Source organism: Ostrea edulis, chromosome 5 (assembly GCF_947568905.1).
Source record: "Ostrea edulis chromosome 5, xbOstEdul1.1, whole genome shotgun sequence".
Classification (NCBI taxonomy): Eukaryota; Metazoa; Mollusca; class Bivalvia; order Ostreida; family Ostreidae; genus Ostrea; species Ostrea edulis.
The window spans coordinates 24449011-24471145 of NC_079168.1; the positions used below are offsets into that span (position 1 = coordinate 24449011).

General features: G+C 33.4%; 1 protein-coding gene across 5 annotated transcripts in view; it reads right to left on the minus strand.

The window, feature by feature from the left end:
• Positions 1-1896: 1896 nt before the first annotated feature.
• LOC125649763 (uncharacterized) overlaps positions 1897-22135 on the minus strand; it is a 31473-nt gene continuing 11234 nt past the window's right edge. For 2 of the 5 annotated variants that reach the window (XM_048877495.2, XM_056165541.1), the window contains exons 3-17: positions 20941-21850; positions 18330-18512; positions 15999-16226; positions 15063-15182; positions 11568-11690; positions 7790-7864; positions 5733-5857; positions 5244-5333; positions 5025-5114; positions 4740-4865; positions 4152-4284; positions 2808-2960; positions 2656-2723; positions 2238-2293; positions 1897-2048 (exon numbers count right to left, since the gene is read on the minus strand). In XM_048877495.2, coding sequence (XP_048733452.2) covers positions 2015-2048; positions 2238-2293; positions 2656-2723; positions 2808-2960; positions 4152-4284; positions 4740-4865; positions 5025-5114; positions 5244-5333; positions 5733-5857; positions 7790-7864; positions 11568-11690; positions 15063-15182; positions 15999-16226; positions 18330-18512; positions 20941-21850 — 2514 coding nt within the window. In that variant the 3' untranslated portion in view covers positions 1897-2014. Of the gene's footprint in view, positions 2049-2237; positions 2294-2655; positions 2724-2807; positions 2961-3968; positions 4029-4151; positions 4285-4739; positions 4866-5024; positions 5115-5243; positions 5334-5732; positions 5858-7789; positions 7865-11567; positions 11691-15062; positions 15183-15998; positions 16227-18329; positions 18513-20940; positions 21851-22135 lie in introns of those variants that run through there. The other 3 variants (XM_048877496.2, XM_048877497.2, XR_007360802.2) reach the window with 3 other exon arrangements.

The window sequence follows — 22135 nt, forward strand, 5'->3', positions numbered from 1 at the left end:
ATAGTGAAGAAATAATGTTGAAAATTAAGTTTCAGAAACGTTTTAGTTCCTTCATTCAAACTAATAACAGTGGAATACAATTTAAGACTTGCGACTTTGTCGTAAGTTGTTTTGTAAAATGGGCCCCAGGTGTCTAGGAGAAGTAAGCACCCCCTGTCGACCGATTACATCCGCCAAGAGCCTTAGCAACATTATGACCAGGTAAACGGAGTAATAATCTGTAACCAAAATCAGTGTGTAGAGAACGGCCTCTATTAGAATGAAACATGCGAGACAGCATTTTACCTAAATGACAGGTTGTATTGGTATTTTAGATCGTATTAATATCTACATACACCAAATAGTATCAAATGTTAGGTTTTACGCAAAGTATTTAAAACAAACCCAGCACGCTCCGTTCTTTATCTGAGTCAACAATGAACAAATATATTACAGAGACGAATCAAAGTGAATCATAATTGAATGTGCATAAACGCGCGTGTACATTAATCCTCATAAATATAACATGAAAGAGATTAGAACTGAGAAAACTTAGATTTAACCTATTTTTCTGATCACCAGGAGAATAAAGTACATGTAGTGGAGACTCGTAAATCATATCTGTTTAAGAAATGCGTAATTTCCAACAGGCCTTCCCTCTCTGTATACACTTACCTATTATTAGCATTCAATGTTTATCTAATTTTACCCATGACAGGTTCATTTGGTCACGTAGGCACCCATTATTCGTTGTATGCTTTAACAGCAGAGGAAATGACTTTAGATGTTCGTATCAGCCATTCAAGTCCCGAAAATTATGAGGATGAAATCCAAACTACATAGTGGATATGTATTGAAAAATCTCATGTTAATAGCAAAGACAAATTGTGTGTACATCATTGTAGAATAAATCAATTTTAACCCTTTTATTCTCCAACTACTAATAGAATCCAAGATGGCAAGTGTTCATAGATGTCGATATGACAATATATACACGTCTAAGGACATTCAAATAAAAACCAAGGTAAGCTCTATTGAAAACTGAAGGAAATATTCATTATCAAGTAATTCAACGAAATAGTCCAATGACAAAAATTAAGTTACTTTTTCTAAACTCGATAATACTGAACCATTAGTAATGTCAACCCTATTTCCTATATTGACAATATTAATACAAAATGGAACTCGAGGCTGGTGTGACCTTTCAAGACAGGGATCCTCACTACATGTAATTCAAACTCTAGTTTTTCAGGGATCCGTGTTTGTCCTGGTTCCCATTTGATGGGATTTATGAAATTGAGCACTGTTCGTTATATTCACCTTTTGCATTTGACAAATACTTACAATTATTTTCAAAATAAATACTATCAATTATACTAGCTAATTTTGTTGATATCAAGTCCCTTCTTTACGAAATTGTTCAAAGTATCAATCAAGGAAAATCCTATCGTGTGTTCTGCGATCTTTCCAAATGTTTCAATAGAGCATATCATGATAGTTACAAACACTAAAAGTAAAGATAACGAACATTAGTTATTTTCCTGAATCCTATAAAGAAAACAAAATCAAGGGCAAACAGGGACCTCTGGGCACCTCAGAGGTTCGGTGTAAAACTTATACGGTACCAATTTTGATGCACCAGATGCGCATTTCGACAAATAATGTATCTTCAGTAATGCTCAAGCCAAAATTTTGGAAATTGGTTTCCTTTCCTTGATTTGTTATATTTAAGGAAAGGAACTTGTAATTTATCAGAAATTATTTCCATTCCTTTTGATGTACATCAATAAGATGCATCCGAAACATGAAATATGTAGAACAATATATGTTCATAAAACTCTATAAAACGTCTATAACTTTTCTAACAGTATCATGCATACTTATGTATTAGAACAAAGGACAGCAAAATAAAATAACTGATTTTAAATAATAATTTTATTGCATGTAATACTTTGATATATAAAATATATATCGATCTATTCATCTGTGTAATCACAAAATATTTGTACTTCTTCGTAATAATGTCGTCTGCGGATCAACTATCAAGTGCTGCACAAAGATTCCGATCTCTGAAATCAGAGGGAAAGATTTGACAGCAAAACCATGTATGAATTAGTACTCATGAGAAAAAAATGAATATTTTATTTACATGCATGTGCACATCCATTTTATATTATCTTTTCTCTCACATTTGTAAAGCGCTTTAGGGAACTAATGTTGATGGGGCACTACAGAGGGAAATTAGAAACTATACTTACTGAAGGTGGATACGAGAGGGATTTACTTTATCTCTGAATCCATCTTCCCACTTCACCTGCCAAAACAAGGAATACAAGTCTGCTAGAAACAATTGATTATATCCCCGCCTCTTTCGTATGTTAATCTTATAAAAGATATGATGTATAAGCCCATGTAACACTGTAGAAATATGATACTAAATCCATATAATCTTCTAGAATTATAAATGAATTCATGTTGTCATTTAGATATATGATCAAGAATAGATGTAGCCGTATAGAAACCTATATTGAAATATGATTTTAAACATCATGGTATTCTATAGAAGACTGATGGGAAAAAACCATGCGATTCTATAGATTCAGAATATTATAATTAAAAGGGAATAAATGATATGATTTTGTCAAAATAAAATACACTGCGCTTTCTTATATTTACCTTCACAACACCTGTGTCTGTTTTATCGTATATATATCCACGTTTTACCACTTTGTTGGATGAATCAACTTTAGAAAATAGAAACATTGTTATTTTTCAGAACATTAAATTAATTTTTCAACTTCAAATAGTTGTATATAGGTTCACCCTACCTCCATTTATCATCATGCCCACGAGTATATCGATATAACCCTGTGCTGTGTGACTTCGAGGGTCCTCTATTGTTTCTAATTCTCGATTGTGTGTATTTTGTATGAAGTGATAATAAGAAATTTGCCCTGTATCAAGCTGTATTTTAATCCAATCTAAAATGAAAAACGAGAAGAAAAAACCCAGCAATGATGGTTGCTAAAAATACATTTACATGCAGATTTATCATTTATATCAATAACTGACTATAAATTTGTTTCAATATGTAAAAACAATACCTATTACCAGATTTCCGATGCAAGATGAAGAAAATTTCAGAAATACCATAGTAAACCATGTAAACTTTGCAAATAATATATGCAATTCATTCATTCATCTTCATTCGAGTCATGAGTATACACCCAAACCTATTCCAATTTCTATCGGTCACAGAGCATTAGTGATTGGAGTGTTTGCTACCAGGAAGTCTTTGGTTCGAGTTCTAACATTAGTAGCGTCAAACCTGAGATCGATGTGAAATTGTTATTGCATCTTCGTCAGACGCTCTGCATTAAGAAGTGAAAGTCACAGGTCTTTCGGATGACACCTTTTAAAATAACCGATCTCCGATGTCACTGCAGGCGTTAACATAATAACTACTATCACTGCAACAGCCCCGAGTACATGCATAGATCAAACTTTACGGCACTTCACCTACAACCGATAGCGTCTCCACATTATCCTATCAGTTGGCCAAATACTGTATGACGTGTTTCATACCGATTGTTAAGTCGTTTTTGGCCCACACTGATTTTCATTACGGATTACTCAGATTACCTGATCAAGATATAGGACTTACGGCGGTGTGAGCGGTCGACAGGAGATGCTCACTCACTCCTCCTAGACACCTGACCCCACCTTTGGTACATGTATGTCCAGGGGACCTTGTTTGCCAAACTCTTGATTTTGTTTCCTTATATACCAGAGGTGGGATCAGGTGCCCAAGGGGAGTAAGCATAAAGGGTATAGGGCACACGGCGAGTGTGACCGGTCGACAGGAGATGCTTACTCCTCCCAGGCACCTGATCCCACCTCTGGTGTGTCCAGGGGTCCGTGTTTGCCCAACTATCTATTTTGTATTGCTTATAGGAGTTATGAGATTAATCACTGTTTATTATCATCACCTTTCATTCATGTCGACCGGTGCTCCCAATATCTTAGATTGATCAGGTAGACGTAGTAAGCTGTATTATAAAAAAAAAACCTGTTTTCTTCTCATGAATATCGTCCCTTTACACCGAACTAAATATTTCTACTTGCAAATATTCATTGATGCATTATTAGATATGAAGGAATGGATCCCATACTGTGTTTTCTATGCTTGACAATTGTTCCTACATCCCCGCTCACTGTTTTTACACGGGATCCTAGTTTTGGCAGTCCTGGATATTCCACGTCCTCCAACTCTTCAGACCACCGTAACAATTCCTCCAACTGATCCTACGATAACAGATTTGAAATAAAGATGAGTTCCTTTGAATTAAGGATTATCTCCCTCATGCATAGCTCTTATCCTTGGACGAATTGGCTCCACTTGTTTGGCACGCTGTTTTTGGCTATATTTAGATCTAAAACTTCATAGTTATTTCGGATTTCAAACATTTCGGTTGAGCATCACTGAAGAGACATTATTTGTCGAAATGCGCATCTGGTGCATCAAAATTGGTACCGTACAAGTTTTACATTTAGTAAATTGTAAAAGGCAAGGAACCTATCAATATCTTGTTTAAAATCTATTATATAAATAAATATGGTGTTAACAGTGGTGGTGATTGTCATATTTATTTCTTGTCTTACACATAGCAAAATCATATAACCCCCGCGACGTGTTAATTACACAAACATATAATATTTTCTATGGAAAGAGATCAAAATAAATCGTTTTCGGAACTTACAATATCATCCTGATTAAGCCTATACAATTGTGTTTGCAATAAATGTTGAAGCTGGGATTTATAGTCCACACTCCAAGGGTCATCGACTGATTCTCTGCATTTATGAATTACTCTTCCTACAATACACTGGAAAAGGAAATTATCATACTAAAGTGTACAAAGAGAGACAACCTGTTTAACATTTTCTCCTTAAAAGACATGAAAAAATCTATTAGCTTCTTGGCCATATTTTACTTTTAAAATGTAAATCAATTGTAATAAATACGGTAGTATTTTTAACTTTACCTGGTATCGAAAGTAGTTTGCCAAAAAGGAAACGTTTTCCAATTCAAAATGCATTCCACCTCCTAGATTTGCTAACTTCTCTAAGAACTCCTGCAAGTAAAACAAAGAGTGCAACAATTTTCAATAGTTTTAAAATGTATCCAAGTATTACATGTGTGTTAAATGTCACCACAAAATAAACAAAATTCAGATACACTGCATGTAAAAACTGTCATTAACCTTGTTGGATTGTCGTCCTGTTCCGATAGTAAATAACTGATACCCATCGTTTCCCATCTGTTGTACGAACGATGATATCTCGTCAAATTTCTACGGAAAACATAACAATATTCATTATCTGACCCAATTAAAGGTACATGGATGTTTCACCACTTAAACGAGTTTTCTCGAGCCACGTCTGTTATGGGGAAAGACAGCATTAAGATATTTTAATAGAAATCATGCTATGACACTCTTGACAAAATTTATTTTTAATCCTTTTATATATGGAATATATATACAATAGAATATGTTCGATTTTATTCAAATTAAACTTATCAAGGCAATAGTAATGCATGTGTTTACAAAGATCCAAAATGTGTCGCTTGTTTAGAATATCATATGATAACATATACTTGTATACAGATTTAAAAAAGATAGATTTGTTTGCTATCTGGTGACTAAAAGGCAAAAAAAGACTCTGTTTGGTGTTTGAGGTAATGGGATTACCTGTGGATCTTTTGGTGCATATTCACTGTCCAATTCATCCATCTGGGAATCTCGTGTTACTCGACCATCAGTAAACAAAATGATTCGCGGCGCAATACAGTGTTCATATATGCGTGTTGCTTGTCCTAAAAGTAAGATGAAAAGGAATATAACTAATATATAAATTTTGATATGATGCAACGTGAGGCATATCCGGACATTGTGTGACATTCTATAATAATTCTACTCCCGAGATCATACAGCAAAACCAAAAATTTTACAACGCCTATGTTTTTGAATAACGCTCGATGAATACTTGCAAAAGCGTGGGGATCGATAAATCATTTATACACATGTACTAATGTGGCGAAATATGTCAGTTTAAAACAGCATTTCAATAATGAAATAAAAGTCCTACACTGCAGATGAACCACACCATCGACTTATTTGTATAGACTTAATAACCCAATATCACATAACATAAATGATAATCCATCCCCATAGTACAAAGAATACATATGCAAAAACACATGAAAATGATTTTGAAACACACTTACATATACACTGTACATGTATATTGTACATGAAAGTGAAGATAACAAACAGTGATCAATCTCATAACTCCCCAAAGGAATACAAAATAGAGAGTTGGGCAAACACGGACCACTGGATATACCAGTGGTATATAATATAAAGGGATGAAAAATGTCCGACAGGATAGAGAGATACCGGCAGCTGGTTAAATTTTACTTAGGTTTTCCCTATAACTAATTACATATTCCAACTCAGTGTCCCTATAACTTTTGATACACATGTACCACCCCTTCCAAGCTCCAATGTTTGTTTTCTTTTTTAATTAAAAGGTAAGGATAACGAAAAGTGATCAATCTCATAGCTCCTATAAGAAATACACAATTAAGAGTAGGGCAAACACAGACCCCTGGGTATACCAGAGGTGGAATTAGGGGCACTATTCACAAAATATCTTACCACTAAGATCAAAATTTACAAACACTGTAATTTCTTATTTTTCATTTCTTGTAGACTTTCTTAATTAATATGTAAAGTACATCCATGGTTTATAAAACTTGAATACATACTTATTACCGGTATTTGATTATCAGACAGAATTATTTTTTCAGATTAGTTGTAAGATATTTTGTGATCAAGGACCCTACAGATGCCACCATTAGCCCAATATCTTGATCAGGTAAATCAAACGATCAAGGAAATATGAATTTGTTCAGTTGTGAATCATGCAACAGAATGCCAAACTTACGTTATAATAAACACCAAGTCTGGTTGAAATTGGAATTATTTCAGCTTCTCCAACGTCTACTTTTCTATTTATGAAACAATATTCTATCATCACCTGCATATAGTGTTTACGTCTCCCGGCTAATTCAATGGGCAAGAGCATGTTCCTCATATGTTCAATTTCTAAACCAAAGCAGGCTACTGACAAAAATGATGAAATATAAGGCGGGTGTGACCAGTCGACAGGGGATGCTTACTCCTCCTAGGCACCTGATCCCACCTCTGGTGTGTCAAGGGGTCTGTGGTTGCCCAACTATATATTTTGTGTTGCTTATAGGAGTTATGAGATTGATCAGTGTTCGTTATCTTAACTTTCATAAGTATCAACGGTGATCTTTAAAGTCAGCATTTTGCAAAGTTTTGGATCCTTATAATCATCGTGTTTGCAAATACACGCTGTAGTTAAATCGGATGCAGTCTGACCTGTTTCATACCAATTGTTAGGCCATTCTTTTCACACTGATTTTAAGTATTTAACTACGGACTGTCCCGTTTACCTGATCAAGACAGATGTTTTACGTCAGCCGTATGACTGGTCTTATAATCTTCTGTCTACTTTGGAGTTGAGATATAGGGCTCGAGGCGGCTGTGAGCGATCGATGTCCAGGAGTCCGTGTTTGTCCAGCTCTTAATTTTGTCTTATTTATATGTGTTATCAGATTGATCATTGATCGTTATCTTCACGTTTTCATCCTACCTCTGGTGTTTCCAGAGGTCCCTTCTTTTTATACTGATCATATGTAGGAAATTAAAGTCCTTACCGTTCCGCTGTAATTCCAGTCGACATAGGGACAGCGCCGTATGTAATGGGGAAGTTCCTCCAAGTGACAAATTTTCTTAAAAGAGAAAGATTTTGATCAAGACTGTCAGAATTACTTCTTGAATAGATTTAATCACTAAAATGATACATCTATTAAAAAGTATTACTGTGGATTTACAGTAAGTGTGAACGAGACATATCGGCAAGTACATGACGTGCTTCAGATAGTTCATTTGGAAAGTCCCCGAGTGATTTTAAAGAGCGCTTTTGATAGGTCGGTTAAATTATAGGTAGGCGGTCCCAAGTATTTGGCATTATATTATCTCGTGCCTAACAAGTGTAAGTTTCACTATTTGATTTCAGTGTAAATTGCACCGTACGTAGCGTGAGATTCAATATCGGTTTTGATTTGACAACGGAGATTTGAGATTACGTTAATAAAATGTCTTGTAAAGTGTATCTTATATATACTAGATATCTGCATGTATAAGAGTGATGGGATATCTTATAAAGAAAAAAATATAAGATGTCTTATAAATAATACAAGATATCTCGTAAACTTTAGAAGATATAACTTTTATCAGATACCTTATAAATTTTATCTTTTAAACAGGAATAACCGTGTTATAATTATAATCCATCGCAGTATCAATAGGTATGGGAGGGGGGATACAGGGTGAAAAAGGCGAGCTCCGATATGTAAAGAAAAGGCAGGATAGCAATATCCCAGAATTCAAATAGTGCTGAATATTGAAAAGAAAAGAAAAAGACGGGATCGAAAATGCTGCGGGAAAAGGCAGGATCTGCAGTTGCCTCTATATCCCAATAAAAATTGAAAGGTTACTCCCTTAAATTCCTGTAGATACTTGTCAGTTTTAAGTGATCAGAAATTTCAGTACATGTTTCTATAGGCGATTTTGTCCGTTTAAGAACAATGCTTTTGTTTTGTTGTCTCTTTCACATTCGCAGTTTCCATATCGTTATTTTAAAATAAATCTCTCAGAGGATATTTTCGAAATCTTGCAAAGCATTGGAAAAGATCATGTCGGAAAAATTATAAATTCAAATAGTTAGGGGGAAGAGGGGGTAAAAACTCGTAAGTTTCTGTCATCCGACATCGATTACACGTTAGTGGGAAAAAAAGACAACTGACTTTAAAACCACATAATAATACATTTTAATAAACGTTTAATAGTTTCAATGTACACTTTCATTTGTTTTACTTGTTAATCGATTAGTTTCAACATACTTCATATTTAGTTTTGTATTGGGGGGGGGGGGGGGGGGGGGGGGGGGGGGGGGTTGGGGGGGTTGTGTTGGTGAGAACTATGCGAACTCAGTTTTCTCTAACATTGAACATTTGATCTCGCCCCTAAAATAATTTGTCAGATTAAGTAATAAGATCAATAGATATTCTACTTCGAGAAAACATTTATTTTCAACACATGGCATGCTTTGATGTCTTTTACTGTTATATATACCCACATTTTCGTAAGAAATTCGGAAGTAACCATCGCTAGATACTGTTAATTGAATGAACAACGGCAAGTTCTGTGAATTCTAGCAAAACCTAAATTCCCCAAACCACTCCTCTACTGTACATGTAACACATTATTAAAGAAATTCAGCATTTCGTTAGCATTCTATAACGTCATAATAAACCACAGCAAAGGTCGATTGTTAATGTTACGATACTGGCGTACCTTTGAACCCACAGGGGCTAAGCCCGTTTTGGGCCCGAACTCTGTGATACCATAAATTGAACCTATATCACTGGTCCACCCCTAACTGTATGTCCATAGGAGTTTGAAATTTTATCAATAAAGTTAATAAAATGTACTTGATTGACCAAGCCTTGAGCTATGGTCAATCAAGTACATTTTATTAACTTTATTGATAAAATTTCAAGTTCCTATGGTATGTCCATGATTGCGATTACCCGTTGTACGAACGCGACACTCGCTTCGTCAATATATATATATATATATATATATATATATATATATATATACATATATGTATATATATATATATATATATATATATATATATATATATATATACATATATGTATATATATATATATATATATATATATATATATATATATATAAAGTCTCTTTTTTGGAAGTAAAATACAGAAAAAACTCTAAACACTTTGTTGAAATATTTCGACCGTCTTACCGGTCTTCTTCACGAAAACACGACTGAAGAAGACCGGTGACCCGGTCGAAATATTTCAACAAAGCGTATAGAGTCTCTCTCTCTCTCTCTCTCTCTCTATATATATATATATATATATATAACTGACTCGGCCTAAATTGCAATAAAATCAGTAGCAAAGAAATTTTCAACACTTCGTTCGTGTTCACACCACAGGGGCTCGTCACGAATTGACCCTCTCTATTCTATATTTACATTTATTTGTAAATATAGAATAGACGATGTCAAATTTTAAAAAGACAAATATTTCGTGACGAGTCCCTGTGTTCAGACGAAATATGCTTCTCTTGGATATTCTTTGCAGTTTCTTGAAAGTAATTTCCCTAAATATTTCTCGCAGTTCTACAAATTAAAGACACCTTTGGTACATTGTCAGGGGTACAAATATTTCTTCTTAATAAATTTTGTCTGATTTCTCTATTAATATACACTTGATTTCTTTTTAATTTCATACTCGATTAACAAAAGTACATCCGGTGTGAGCATTGCCGGTGTGAGCTTCGTTGGCGACATTTTCGGTGCAAGAGTTCCCATGATTGACAATTTTATAACGTGGCCTTCGCGACGCCTAATTTCTTACTGATTTTACCATAAAATAAACTCTCGGCATGTAATTTTAAAATCAACGTCATTGTTTTAGTTGGTATTGGTCTTCCCTTTTCGCAGTCTCTTCCATCGTGCTAAAAGATTATGTAATGACACGCCAGTGTAAAGACACGTGTGACCATCTAAAATTATTTTTATTCCCGCCCCTTTAAATATTGGTCCAATCGCAGTGATTGTTCTTTCCTTGATGCGTCAACATTGACAGATTTGTTTTGAAACCAACTACCCGAGACCTCGAATGAACTTGAGAAGCTGAGTCGTTCACACTCACTGTAAATTCACAGTAATTACTTATGATTTATTTCTCATATTCACCATTAGCACATGATTTAATAATTGCGAGGTTTCTGATGGGCAAACTTTAAAAAAAAAAAAGAATTATATTCACCTGCACACGTGTGTCTTTGAAGTGAACAAACGCATAACATTTTATTTCTTTTTTTCATCCCAAAAAAGTTTGATATGAAAATTCCCATATTGATACGATTGGTAATTAAATGTTTGGTCGTCCAGTTAAAACTCGAGTCTCTAATAACTTGCACTTTAGCTGTGAACAAAGATGGCCGTTTCGTAACTTGGTAATAACTGATTTTGTTGTAATAACTCATTCAATCTTACAGTAACACTATACTTGACCTTTTCTCGACCAATATGGTACTTTAGTTACCCATGAAATACAACATTCACTTCGCTCTTCGATGAACTTGTACTTAAAAGTTAGCTAAATCATTTTTTATGATTCTAATAATATGCGACACGCGTGTAAGCATTTACTTCATCATGTAATATAACAAAGTAAAAAATAAGGAATAATTGCCTACTTTGTATTCATGCCTCTTTGATAAAAAGAACATTTAAACATTTATTCCTTATATAATATTTTTCTCTTTTACTTTAAAATGATTATTAAAGAAATGATTTCAAGATGAGTTGTGTCACGTGTTACTTACCAACTGCATGTCTCAATTTGCTGTAGTCATTTGTCAACTGAACAGATATTTTTGTCTCTCTCCCAAACATGACAAGTCCGATGTTCTCTTCCAGCCTATCATCTATAGCTACTTCTTCTACAACTAAATATAAGTTAACCAAACTTCAGAATCCACAGTGTGAGAACTACAGCTACACTCAAAACTGAGAACAGATTTCAACATTTCACTCAGCTGCATAATTATGTTCCATACTCAACAGTGTTTGATCTTAAAGAGCTTCAAGGAGTCAAAGTCGATCCCTTTTCTAAATATTATCAGGATTTTTCTAGGAAATGTTAAGAATATGTTTTATTTCAAACGTTTCATTTATCTAATATCCTAATTTATATTATTTTATACGGGTATGTTTCGTGCAAAATAAGACAGAAGGTCATGACGTAGCGATGCAACGTTACTTTCTCCTCAAAAACAATTACATGATAAAATCTTGTGATTTTTGGGGCAACTTAAAGTCTTTATAGCCCCTAGTTTTTTGGATTTGGAAAAGTGACAATTCTACATGTATATATAAAGTGACAATATTATATATAAAGTGGCAATGCTATATATAGAGTGGCAATACTATGTATAAAGTGGCAATACTAGATATAAAGTGACAATACTATGTATAAAGTGACAATACTAGATATAAAGTGACAATACTATGTATAAAGTGACAATATTATGTATAAAAGTGATAATACTATGTATAAAGTGGCAATACTAGATATAAAGTGACAATATTATGTATAAAGTGATAATACTATGTATAAAGTGACAATACTATATATAAAGTGATAATACTATGTATAAAGTGGCAATACTATATATAAAGTGACAATATTATATATAAAGTGGCAATGCTATATATAGAGTGGCAATACTATGTATAAAGTGGCAATACTAGATATAAAGTGACAATACTATGTATAAAGTGACAATACTATGTATAAAGTGACAATACTATGTATAAAGTGACAATACTATGTGTAAAGTGACAATACTATGTATAAAGTGACAATACTATGTATAAAGTGACAATACTATGTATAAAGTGACAATACTATGTATAAAGTGACAATACTATGTATAAAGTGACAATACTAGATATAAAGTGACAATACTATGTATAAAGTGACAATACTAGATATAAAGTGACAATACTATGTATAAAGTGACAATACTAGATATAAAGTGACAATACTATGTATAAAGTGATAATACTATATATAAAGTGGCAATACTAGAAATAAAGTGGCAATACTATATATAAAGTGATAATACTATGTATAAAGTGACAATACTATGTATAAAGTGACAATACTATGTATAAAGTGATAATATTATGTATAAAGTGACAATACTATGTATAAAGTGACAATACTAGGTATAAAAGTGATAATACTAGATATAAAGTGACAATACTATGTATAAAAGTGATAATACTAGATATAAAGTGATAATATTATGTATAAAGTGACAATACTATGTATAAAAGTGATAATACTATGTATAAAGTGACAATACTATGTATAAAAGTGATAATACTAGGTATAAAGTGACAATACTAGATATAAAGTGACAATACTAGATATAAAGTGACAATACTAGGTATAAAGTGATAATACTATGTATAAAGTGACAATACTATGTATAAAGTGATAATACTATATATAAATTGACAATACTATGTATAAAGTGACAATACTATGTATAAAGTGATAATATTATGTATAAAGTGACAATACTATGTATAAAAGTGATAATACTATGTATAAAAGTGACAATACTAGATATAAAGTGACAATACTATGTATAAAGTGACAATACTATGTATAAAAGTGATAATACTAGATATAAAGTGACAATACTAGATATAAAGTGACAATACTAGATATAAAGTGACAATACTAGGTATAAAGTGATAATACTATGTATAAAGTGACAATATTATATATAAAGTGACAATACTAGATATAAAGTGACAATACTATGTATAAAATGACAATACTAGATATAAAGTGATAATACTATGTATAAAGTGACAATACTATATATAAAGTGATAATACTATATATAAAGTGATAATACTATGTATAAAGTGATAATATTATGTATAAAGTGACAATACTATGTATAAAGTGACAATACTATATATAAAGTGATAATACTATATATAAAGTGATAATACTATGTATAAAGTGATAATACTATGTATAAAGTGACAATACTATGTATAAAGTGATAATACTATGTATAAAGTGACAATACTATGTATAAAGTGATAATACTATATATAAAGTGATAATACTATATATAAAGTGATAATACTATGTATAAAGTGATAATACTATGTATAAAGTGACAATACTATGTATAAAGTGACAATACTATGTATAAAGTGACAATACTATGTATAAAGTGACAATACTATGTATAAAGTGACAATACTAGATATAAAGTGATAATACTATGTATAAAGTGATAATAATATGTATAAAGTGATAATACTAGATATAAAGTGATAATATTATGTATAAAGTGACAATACTAGGTATAAAGTGACAATATTATATATAAAGTGACAATACTATGTATAAAGTGACAATACTATATATAAAGTGACAATACTAGGTATAAAAGTGATAATACTAGATATAAAGTGACAATACTATGTATAAAAGTGATAATACTAGATATAAAGTGACAATACTATGTATAAAGTGATAATACTATGTATAAAGTGATAATACTATATATAAAGTGATAATACTATGTATAAAGTGACAATATTATGTATAAAGTGACAATACTATGTATAAAGTGACAATACTATGTATAAAGTGATAATACTATGTATGATAATACTAGGTATAAAGTGATAATACTATGTATAAAGTGACAATACTAGATATAAAGTGGCAATATTATGTATAAAGTGACAATATTATGTATAAAGTGACAATATTATGTATAAAGTGATAATACTAGGTATAAAGTGATAATACTATGTATAAAGTGACAATACTATGTATAAAGTGACAATATTATGTATAAAGTGATAATACTATGTATAAAGTGATAATACTAGGTATAAAGTGATAATACTAGGTATAAAGTGATAATACTAGGTATAAAGTGATAATACTAGATATAAAGTGATAATGCTATGTATAAAGTGGCAATAATATATATAAAGTGACAATATTATATATAAAGTGACAATACTATGTATAAAGTGGCAATACTATATATAAAGTGGCAATACTATATATAAAGTGACAATTGTATATGTTGTTCCATGCATATGGGTGTAGCGGTCAGCCAGATTCGATCGCCAGTGGCCAGATAGCTCAGTTGGTAGAGCAGTCAGCTCTGTTAGCAGAACAACTGTCTAGAGATTTAGGGTGATCCGTTGCATTTTCTCCCTTCCTGTTAAATGTGCAACAAATAAATATGCTAAATTTCACTCACCATCAAGGAAGCTGAAAATGGTTGACTGCACTTGTTGAAAAACTTTGTCAGTCATGCTCACCGATACATCTACACAGAGCATTGTATCAAGTCCGTGTAGGCGACTTTCCTCCATGTTCACTTAAAATCAAATATATTTAGAATTACTTTATGCATTTCTTATTGCTTACTTTTGAAATTTTGAATATATCGATTAATAGTGAAGATAACGAACAGTATTTATTTTCACGAAGCCCATAAAGAATATAAATTCAAGAGTAGGACAAATAATGACCTCTGGACACACCAGATGTAAGATCAGGTGCCTAGGAGGAGTAAGTATTCACTGTTGACCGGTCACACTTACCATAACCTTTCTGTCTTAATCAGATAAATGGAGTAATCGTATTCAAAATTAGTATGTGAAGAACGACATAACCATTCGTATGAAATACATCAGGCAGCATTTGACCTAACGACAGGTTGTATTTGCAAATTAGATCATTATAATGACCACAGAATTTCAGAAATGCTGATTTCAATGGTGATTATTAAAACACCTGTAACATCAATTCATTTTTGTGATTCATGATTATCAAAACATTTTTCAGTAGCCTAAATCAATTTTGAAAATTGATTATACACAGAACATGCTATCGCGGTTCGAATCAGTTGAGAGACATAAACACTATATGCAGGTGGTAATGGAATATTGTTACACAGGCATGGAAAGTTAATGATGGAGACGCTAAACTCATCCCGTTTGTTATAAAGTTGAGTTGTCAGTTTGCCATTAAAATCTATATTCAATAAAATATCCAAAAATGAAGCAAATATGGAAGACTCTGTTGTGACATTTGGGATACATCGAATAAAAAAGTGAATAAAAATAAATATTGTCAATAGACAGACGTAGTCAATATACATGTATTTGTTTTGCAATTCAACTCATTTTACCTTTCAGAGCTTGCTTAACCGCTCGTACCACTGGTCGAGATTTAGGCAAACCAGAGACTTGTAAGGTCTCTTCAACATCAGTGTCACATTCGCTGTGGTGGATTTCCTCACCGGCATTGTTTCCAGTGGTGGATCCGCAGATCTGAATGGCATCATGTTTTGTACTGTCTGGTTGTTTCAAATATCTCGTCAGTTCTTCTGGTTGAGAGTATTTTGATGATTTATCGTCTGGAAGTGGAGAAAGATTTATCAATTCATGTCGTCCCCTTTCTATCGAATAACAATTCCTATCGTATGCATGAGTGTATCGAATCAGTTGAGATACATAAACACGGTATGCAGATGATAATGGAATATTGCTACATAAGTATAGGAAGTTTATGATAGAAAGCTAAAGTGATTCCATTTGCAATTAAAGTCTGTGTTCATTAAACATTAACTATGACACAAATTTGGCGTATTATACCAAACATTTGAATAATGAATAGCTGACGATAACTGTTGAAACCTGTATCTTACATATTGATCTTACATACAGATTGACCACTGTTCGTTATATTCGCCTTTCATTGATAACACCGTGATCTTAAACGTATTACAACTATGTACTTCCTATTTATTTTTCAAACACTTTCATTGGGTCAAATATTGTCTGACGTATGAAAGGCGAAGATAACGAACAGTGATCAATCTCATAACTCCTATAAGCAATACAAAATAGAGAGTTGGGCAAACACGAAACCCTGGATATACCAGAAGTGGGATCAGGTGTCTAGGAGGAGTAAGCATTCCCTATTTCATACCAATTGTTATGCCGTTTTTAGCGCACTCATTTTGATTTCAGATGACTTCATTTAACTGATCAAGATATAGGGATCAGGACGGGTGTGACCGGTCGACATGATATGTTTACTCCTCCTAGGCACCTGATTCCACCTCCGGTGTGTCCAGGGGTCCGTGTTTGTCCAACTGCTTATTTTGTATTCCTTATGTGAGTTATGAGTTACTGTTCCTTATCTTCACCTTTTCATGAGATTGATCACTTTTCATTATTTTCGCCTTTTCTTTTCTTTTTTAAATCTTCTTTGGTTTTATAGATTTACATGTATATAAAGGAAGGTACATTAAAGCCCATTTTCAGAAATTGGTAATTCTATGCCTTAACACTATCTAGGGTATGTACTATCAATACAAATGCTGTCTAACATGTTTCATACCGATTGTTAAACCGATTTTGGCACACTGATTTTGACTACGGATAACTCCGTTTGCCTGATCAAGATATAAGGCTCACGGCGGGTGTGACCGGTCGACAGGGGATGTTTACTCCGCCTAGATACCTGATCCCACCTCTGGTGTATCCAGGGGTCCGTGTTCTCTATTTTGTATTGCTTATAAGAGTTATGAGATTAATACGGATGTATATTTCATTGCTGTTATAAAATTTAGAAATTCATTTCAAAATTAAGGATTATCTCCCTCATGCATAGCTCTTATCCTTGGACGAATTTGGCTCCACTTTTTTGGCACGCTGTTTTTGGCTATATTTAGCTCTAAAACTTCATAGTTATTTCGGATTTCAAACATTTCGGTTGAGCATCACTGCAGAGACATTATTTGTCGAAATGCGCATCTGGTGCATCATAATTGGTATAAGTTTTACATTGGTCACTGTTCGTATTCTTCACCTTTTATAGTAATCGTAACCATCAAATACACCTTTTAAAGTAGCAAAATGGACTTGTTGTGACATTGCATTTTGGATATCAATATCATAATTATGAATACGTTTTCTCTATATTAATAAAGAAAAATTGGTTTGAAATACCTTGCTATCATTAAAATGCTTTGGAATTCAACACAAGCATTTGCTAAATTTTTGTGTCCTTGATTATAATGAACGCGACCGACAATCATATATTAGCAGTTAGATACTGAGATACATAATCACCCCAACCCTTAATTACTGCTGCAATATGTAGTCACCTAAACACTATTTTCAATGATATTATGAAAAGATGAAGATAACGAACAGGACCAATCTAATGACTCCTATCAGGAATACAAATAAAGAGTTGGGCAAACACGAACCCCTGGATATAACAGAGGTGGTATCGAGTACCAAGGAGGAGTAATCCGACTTTACATTCTTCAATCTTTATAACTGATACAGTCCAAATTTAAATTTCATTCATGCTATAATTCACCACTGACAATTCTTATCTTACTACCGATTTGAAATTATCAATTTCATTCATATTACTGATTTAGAATAATAAATTGTATTCATACTACTCATTGAGATACATTGGTGGTATTAATTAAAAATACCTTCTGGGGTGACTTCTACAAATTGTGTGACTGTGCATCCACTTTTAAAGAACTTCCCGTTATCAAACTTAACATTTCCGTCTGTGTCAATACTAGTATGATAGGAATGTGTAACCCCAGAATCTTCCGGGGCTGTTGATTCTGTTATCATTCCGGCCAGTGATTCTGTTTCCTCTTCGTCATCTGATATATTTACTTATTCAGTAATAAATCTATGGCGTTTCAACATACCATAACGACATGTATTACAATGTATTATAGGTTATGAATATACAAAATAGACCTCTAGCTTCTTTATGTTATTGGGTTATACCTATCGGGCAAATGCTGACGTGTTTCATACCGATTGTTAGGCCGTTCTTTGCACACTGATTTTTACTACGGGTAACTCCGTTTACCTGATCAAGATATAGGGCTCACGGCGGGTGTGACCAGTCGACAGGGGATGCTCACTCCTCCTAAGCATCTGATCCCACCTCTGGTATATCCAGGAGTCCTTGTTTGCCTAACTCTCTATTTTGTATTGCTTATTGGAGTTATGAGATTGATCACTGTTCGTTATCTTCACCTTTTATGTATAAACCACGAACAAATGAGATAATATGTATAATCGACAGACAACTGATAATAAAATTTATCTAAAGAATAATTGACAAAAACAATCTTGTCTTTGCCACGCTCACCAAATGTCAATGAAAACTGTGTCAACTTATGTCTTTAAACAATATACCTTTTATCCATAAACCAGGTCTTAACAAGGTCAAGTAGTATGAAAGCCACTTTTCAACAAAGTCAATATCTCTTTGTTATGTATCAGTCAATGGGATAAATGAATATGAGTTACCATACCTATACTGGATTCTTAAACTTAAAAAACTTACAAAGAAAGATACTGAGTTTCATACTTGATCACTGTTCGTTATCTTCACCTTTTATACATTGATGGACCCAGAAAATGTTCTTTGCTCATGAAAATATTAACTGCTGTGAAGGAGAAATTTGAAACGCATTCTGCCACAACACATACCAGAAGTGGTGTAAATCAAATATGGATTCTAAAAATGTCTAAACAACTTTTAGTAAATTTCAAATAACAAAACTTCATCTTTCATCGATAACATTATCTATTAACAATAATCGTTTTTCATTCATATGACAAGTGATTATAACGAACAGTGATCAATCTCTTAAATCCCACAAGCAACACAAACTAGAGAGTTGGGCAAACACGGACCCCTGGATATACCAGAGGTGGGATCAGGTGCCTAGGAGGAGAGAGTAAGCATCCCCTGTCGACCGGTCACACCCGCCGTGAGCCCAATATCGTGATCAGGTAAACAGAGTTATCTGTAGTCAAAATCAGTGTGCCAAGAACGGCCTTTCAATAGGTATGAAACAAGTAAGACAGGCTTTGACCCAAACCCATATGTCAACTCGTTATATCCCAAATGACCTCGAAATAAAAATCACCACAGAGTCTTCCACATCTACGCATGTTTCATACATATGTCTTTTATTGCATATAGATGCTAACAACAAACTAACAACTCAACTTTATGACAAACGGGATGAATTAGTCTTCTCCATCTTCAACTTTCTGTAGTTATTTAGCAATATTCAATTACTACTTACATATTATGCTGTTTATGTATCTCAACTGATTCGATACGCAAGAGCTTATTCTGCGCATGATCATTTGTTAAGTCGAGATAGGCTACTGACAAATAAGCTGATGTAACTGGAGTTTCAAACGTCTTATATAAAGTCAGTATATCGCAAATTGTATGGTCGTTATAATGGTGTAATTTACCAATACAAGCTGGCATTGGGTCAAATGCTGTCCGACGTGTTTGGTACGAATTGCTAGACCCTTCTTTACACATTGATTTTGACCAGGGATTATTCCTGTACTCTATCAATATATAGAGCTGATGGTGAGTGTGACCGGTCGACAGGGGATGCTTATTTCTACTAGGTTCTTTATCCCACCTCTGGTATGTCCAGGGGTTCGTGTCTGCCCTACTCTTAATTTTGTTTTCTTTATAGGAGTTGTGAAATCGATCACCGTTCGTTATTTTAACTTTTTTGCAACATCTAAATATTCGTCTAAAACTAGAAAGCAATTATCTACATAGATGTACATACATGTATATGTACTTTTATTGTCACGTGATTGTTATATATGAGTGTATGCAGAACTGTACCTTTCTAAGAAAAATATTTGGAGACCCGAGAGGAACAGATTTACCCCTTATAATCTCCGAAGATTAACAGTGCAGTGTTTTCTGAGAAGGTTTAAGACCTTTTACATGTGTTTGTGTATGTCTAAAAAGTCATATTTTCCTATACACTTCCATCAAGAAAAACATTCAAAAATCCATTCAAGATCTAATTGAACTGAAAACTGGCAATGAAGGTCACCTACTTATACGTAGCCATCTTAAGTTACTAGTGAATTTGAACTCTTTTTTATACCGTGAGGATGTGAAGTCTTCTCGAGAATTCCAACTTTAACTCAGAAAGCTACAGTGCTGCAATTATAATCTAAGCAGGATTAATTTCATAATCTCACGAGAATATGCGAATCATAATTAATCCACAAGGTACTTACCTGACCCCAATATATCACTGTCGTATTCTTTTATTGCCTTTTCAAGAGTTGGAGAAAGTGATCTGTTTGATTCGACAGAAAAACGTTTGTTGCTTTCTTCTCGTTTTATTCCATGTTCTTCGGGACAAAAGGGATATATCATGTCGTTATATTCACAAGCTGATAAGACTCCTATGCTGCTTCTTCCTGTTTCCTTTGTTTCTCTCTGAAACATAACTTCAGAAACTGCTTCTTGTCGCATCACTTCTGACGACTTAGCGGTCATCAACAGATCTGACGTACTACCATCTACCTGGCCTGACGTAGAATCAACCAGATCTGATTCTTTACTATTGAATAAATTATCCTGAGATTTGAGAGTGAACGTGTCTGAAGAAGGATTTTGCGCCCAAGACTTGAGATCAAACGACTTGTCCTGCACGTCTAATTGGCCATTAATCACAGCTATTTGTTCTTTTATTCTCGTGTATTCAGAGGACATGTCTTTAGATTCCTCTTTGTGAATTTCTGAAGCTCGCTGGACAGCATTCTTCAATGAATCTACTTTTTGGTGAAGTTCATAGACAAGAGCGTTTGTCTCTGTGGTGGTGCTTTCAAGTTGTACAATTTTGGAATAAGTCTCTTCTTCTTGGCGTCGTAAAAGCTCCGCTTTCTGAAACACATGCTGAAATCTGCCGCTCGACATTTGCTCACTTCTTGCATCAATACGTTTCATATCTTCATTTAGCATTTCCAACTGGCGACGTAGCCCAATGTATTCACCATGCATATTTTGTGTTACAGATTTAAAGTTATCATTCAGAATTTGCATTATACTTTCCTTTACTTCTTTCAATCCAACATGCATGATTTCTTCTATTCGATGTTGGCAACTGTTTTTGCATTCTTCTGAATATGTTGATATGTCTTCCTGTATATAGAATTTAAAACTGACATTTGGTTTTCGGAGTATTTCATCTGCTTACATAAATTATCAAGAACATTATCCTTTCATATCTAAGATAAATAATCAAATTTGTAATATTGTATTCACTGCAGCGATTTCAACAATCTCGTTTAAAGTAAGCATTTCACAAATTCTATGGTCACTGTAACAATCTAGTTTGCCAATACAACTTAATACCATTGGGTCAACTGCTGTCTGACGTGTTTAATACCGATTGTTAGACCGTTCTTGGCACACTGATTTTGACTA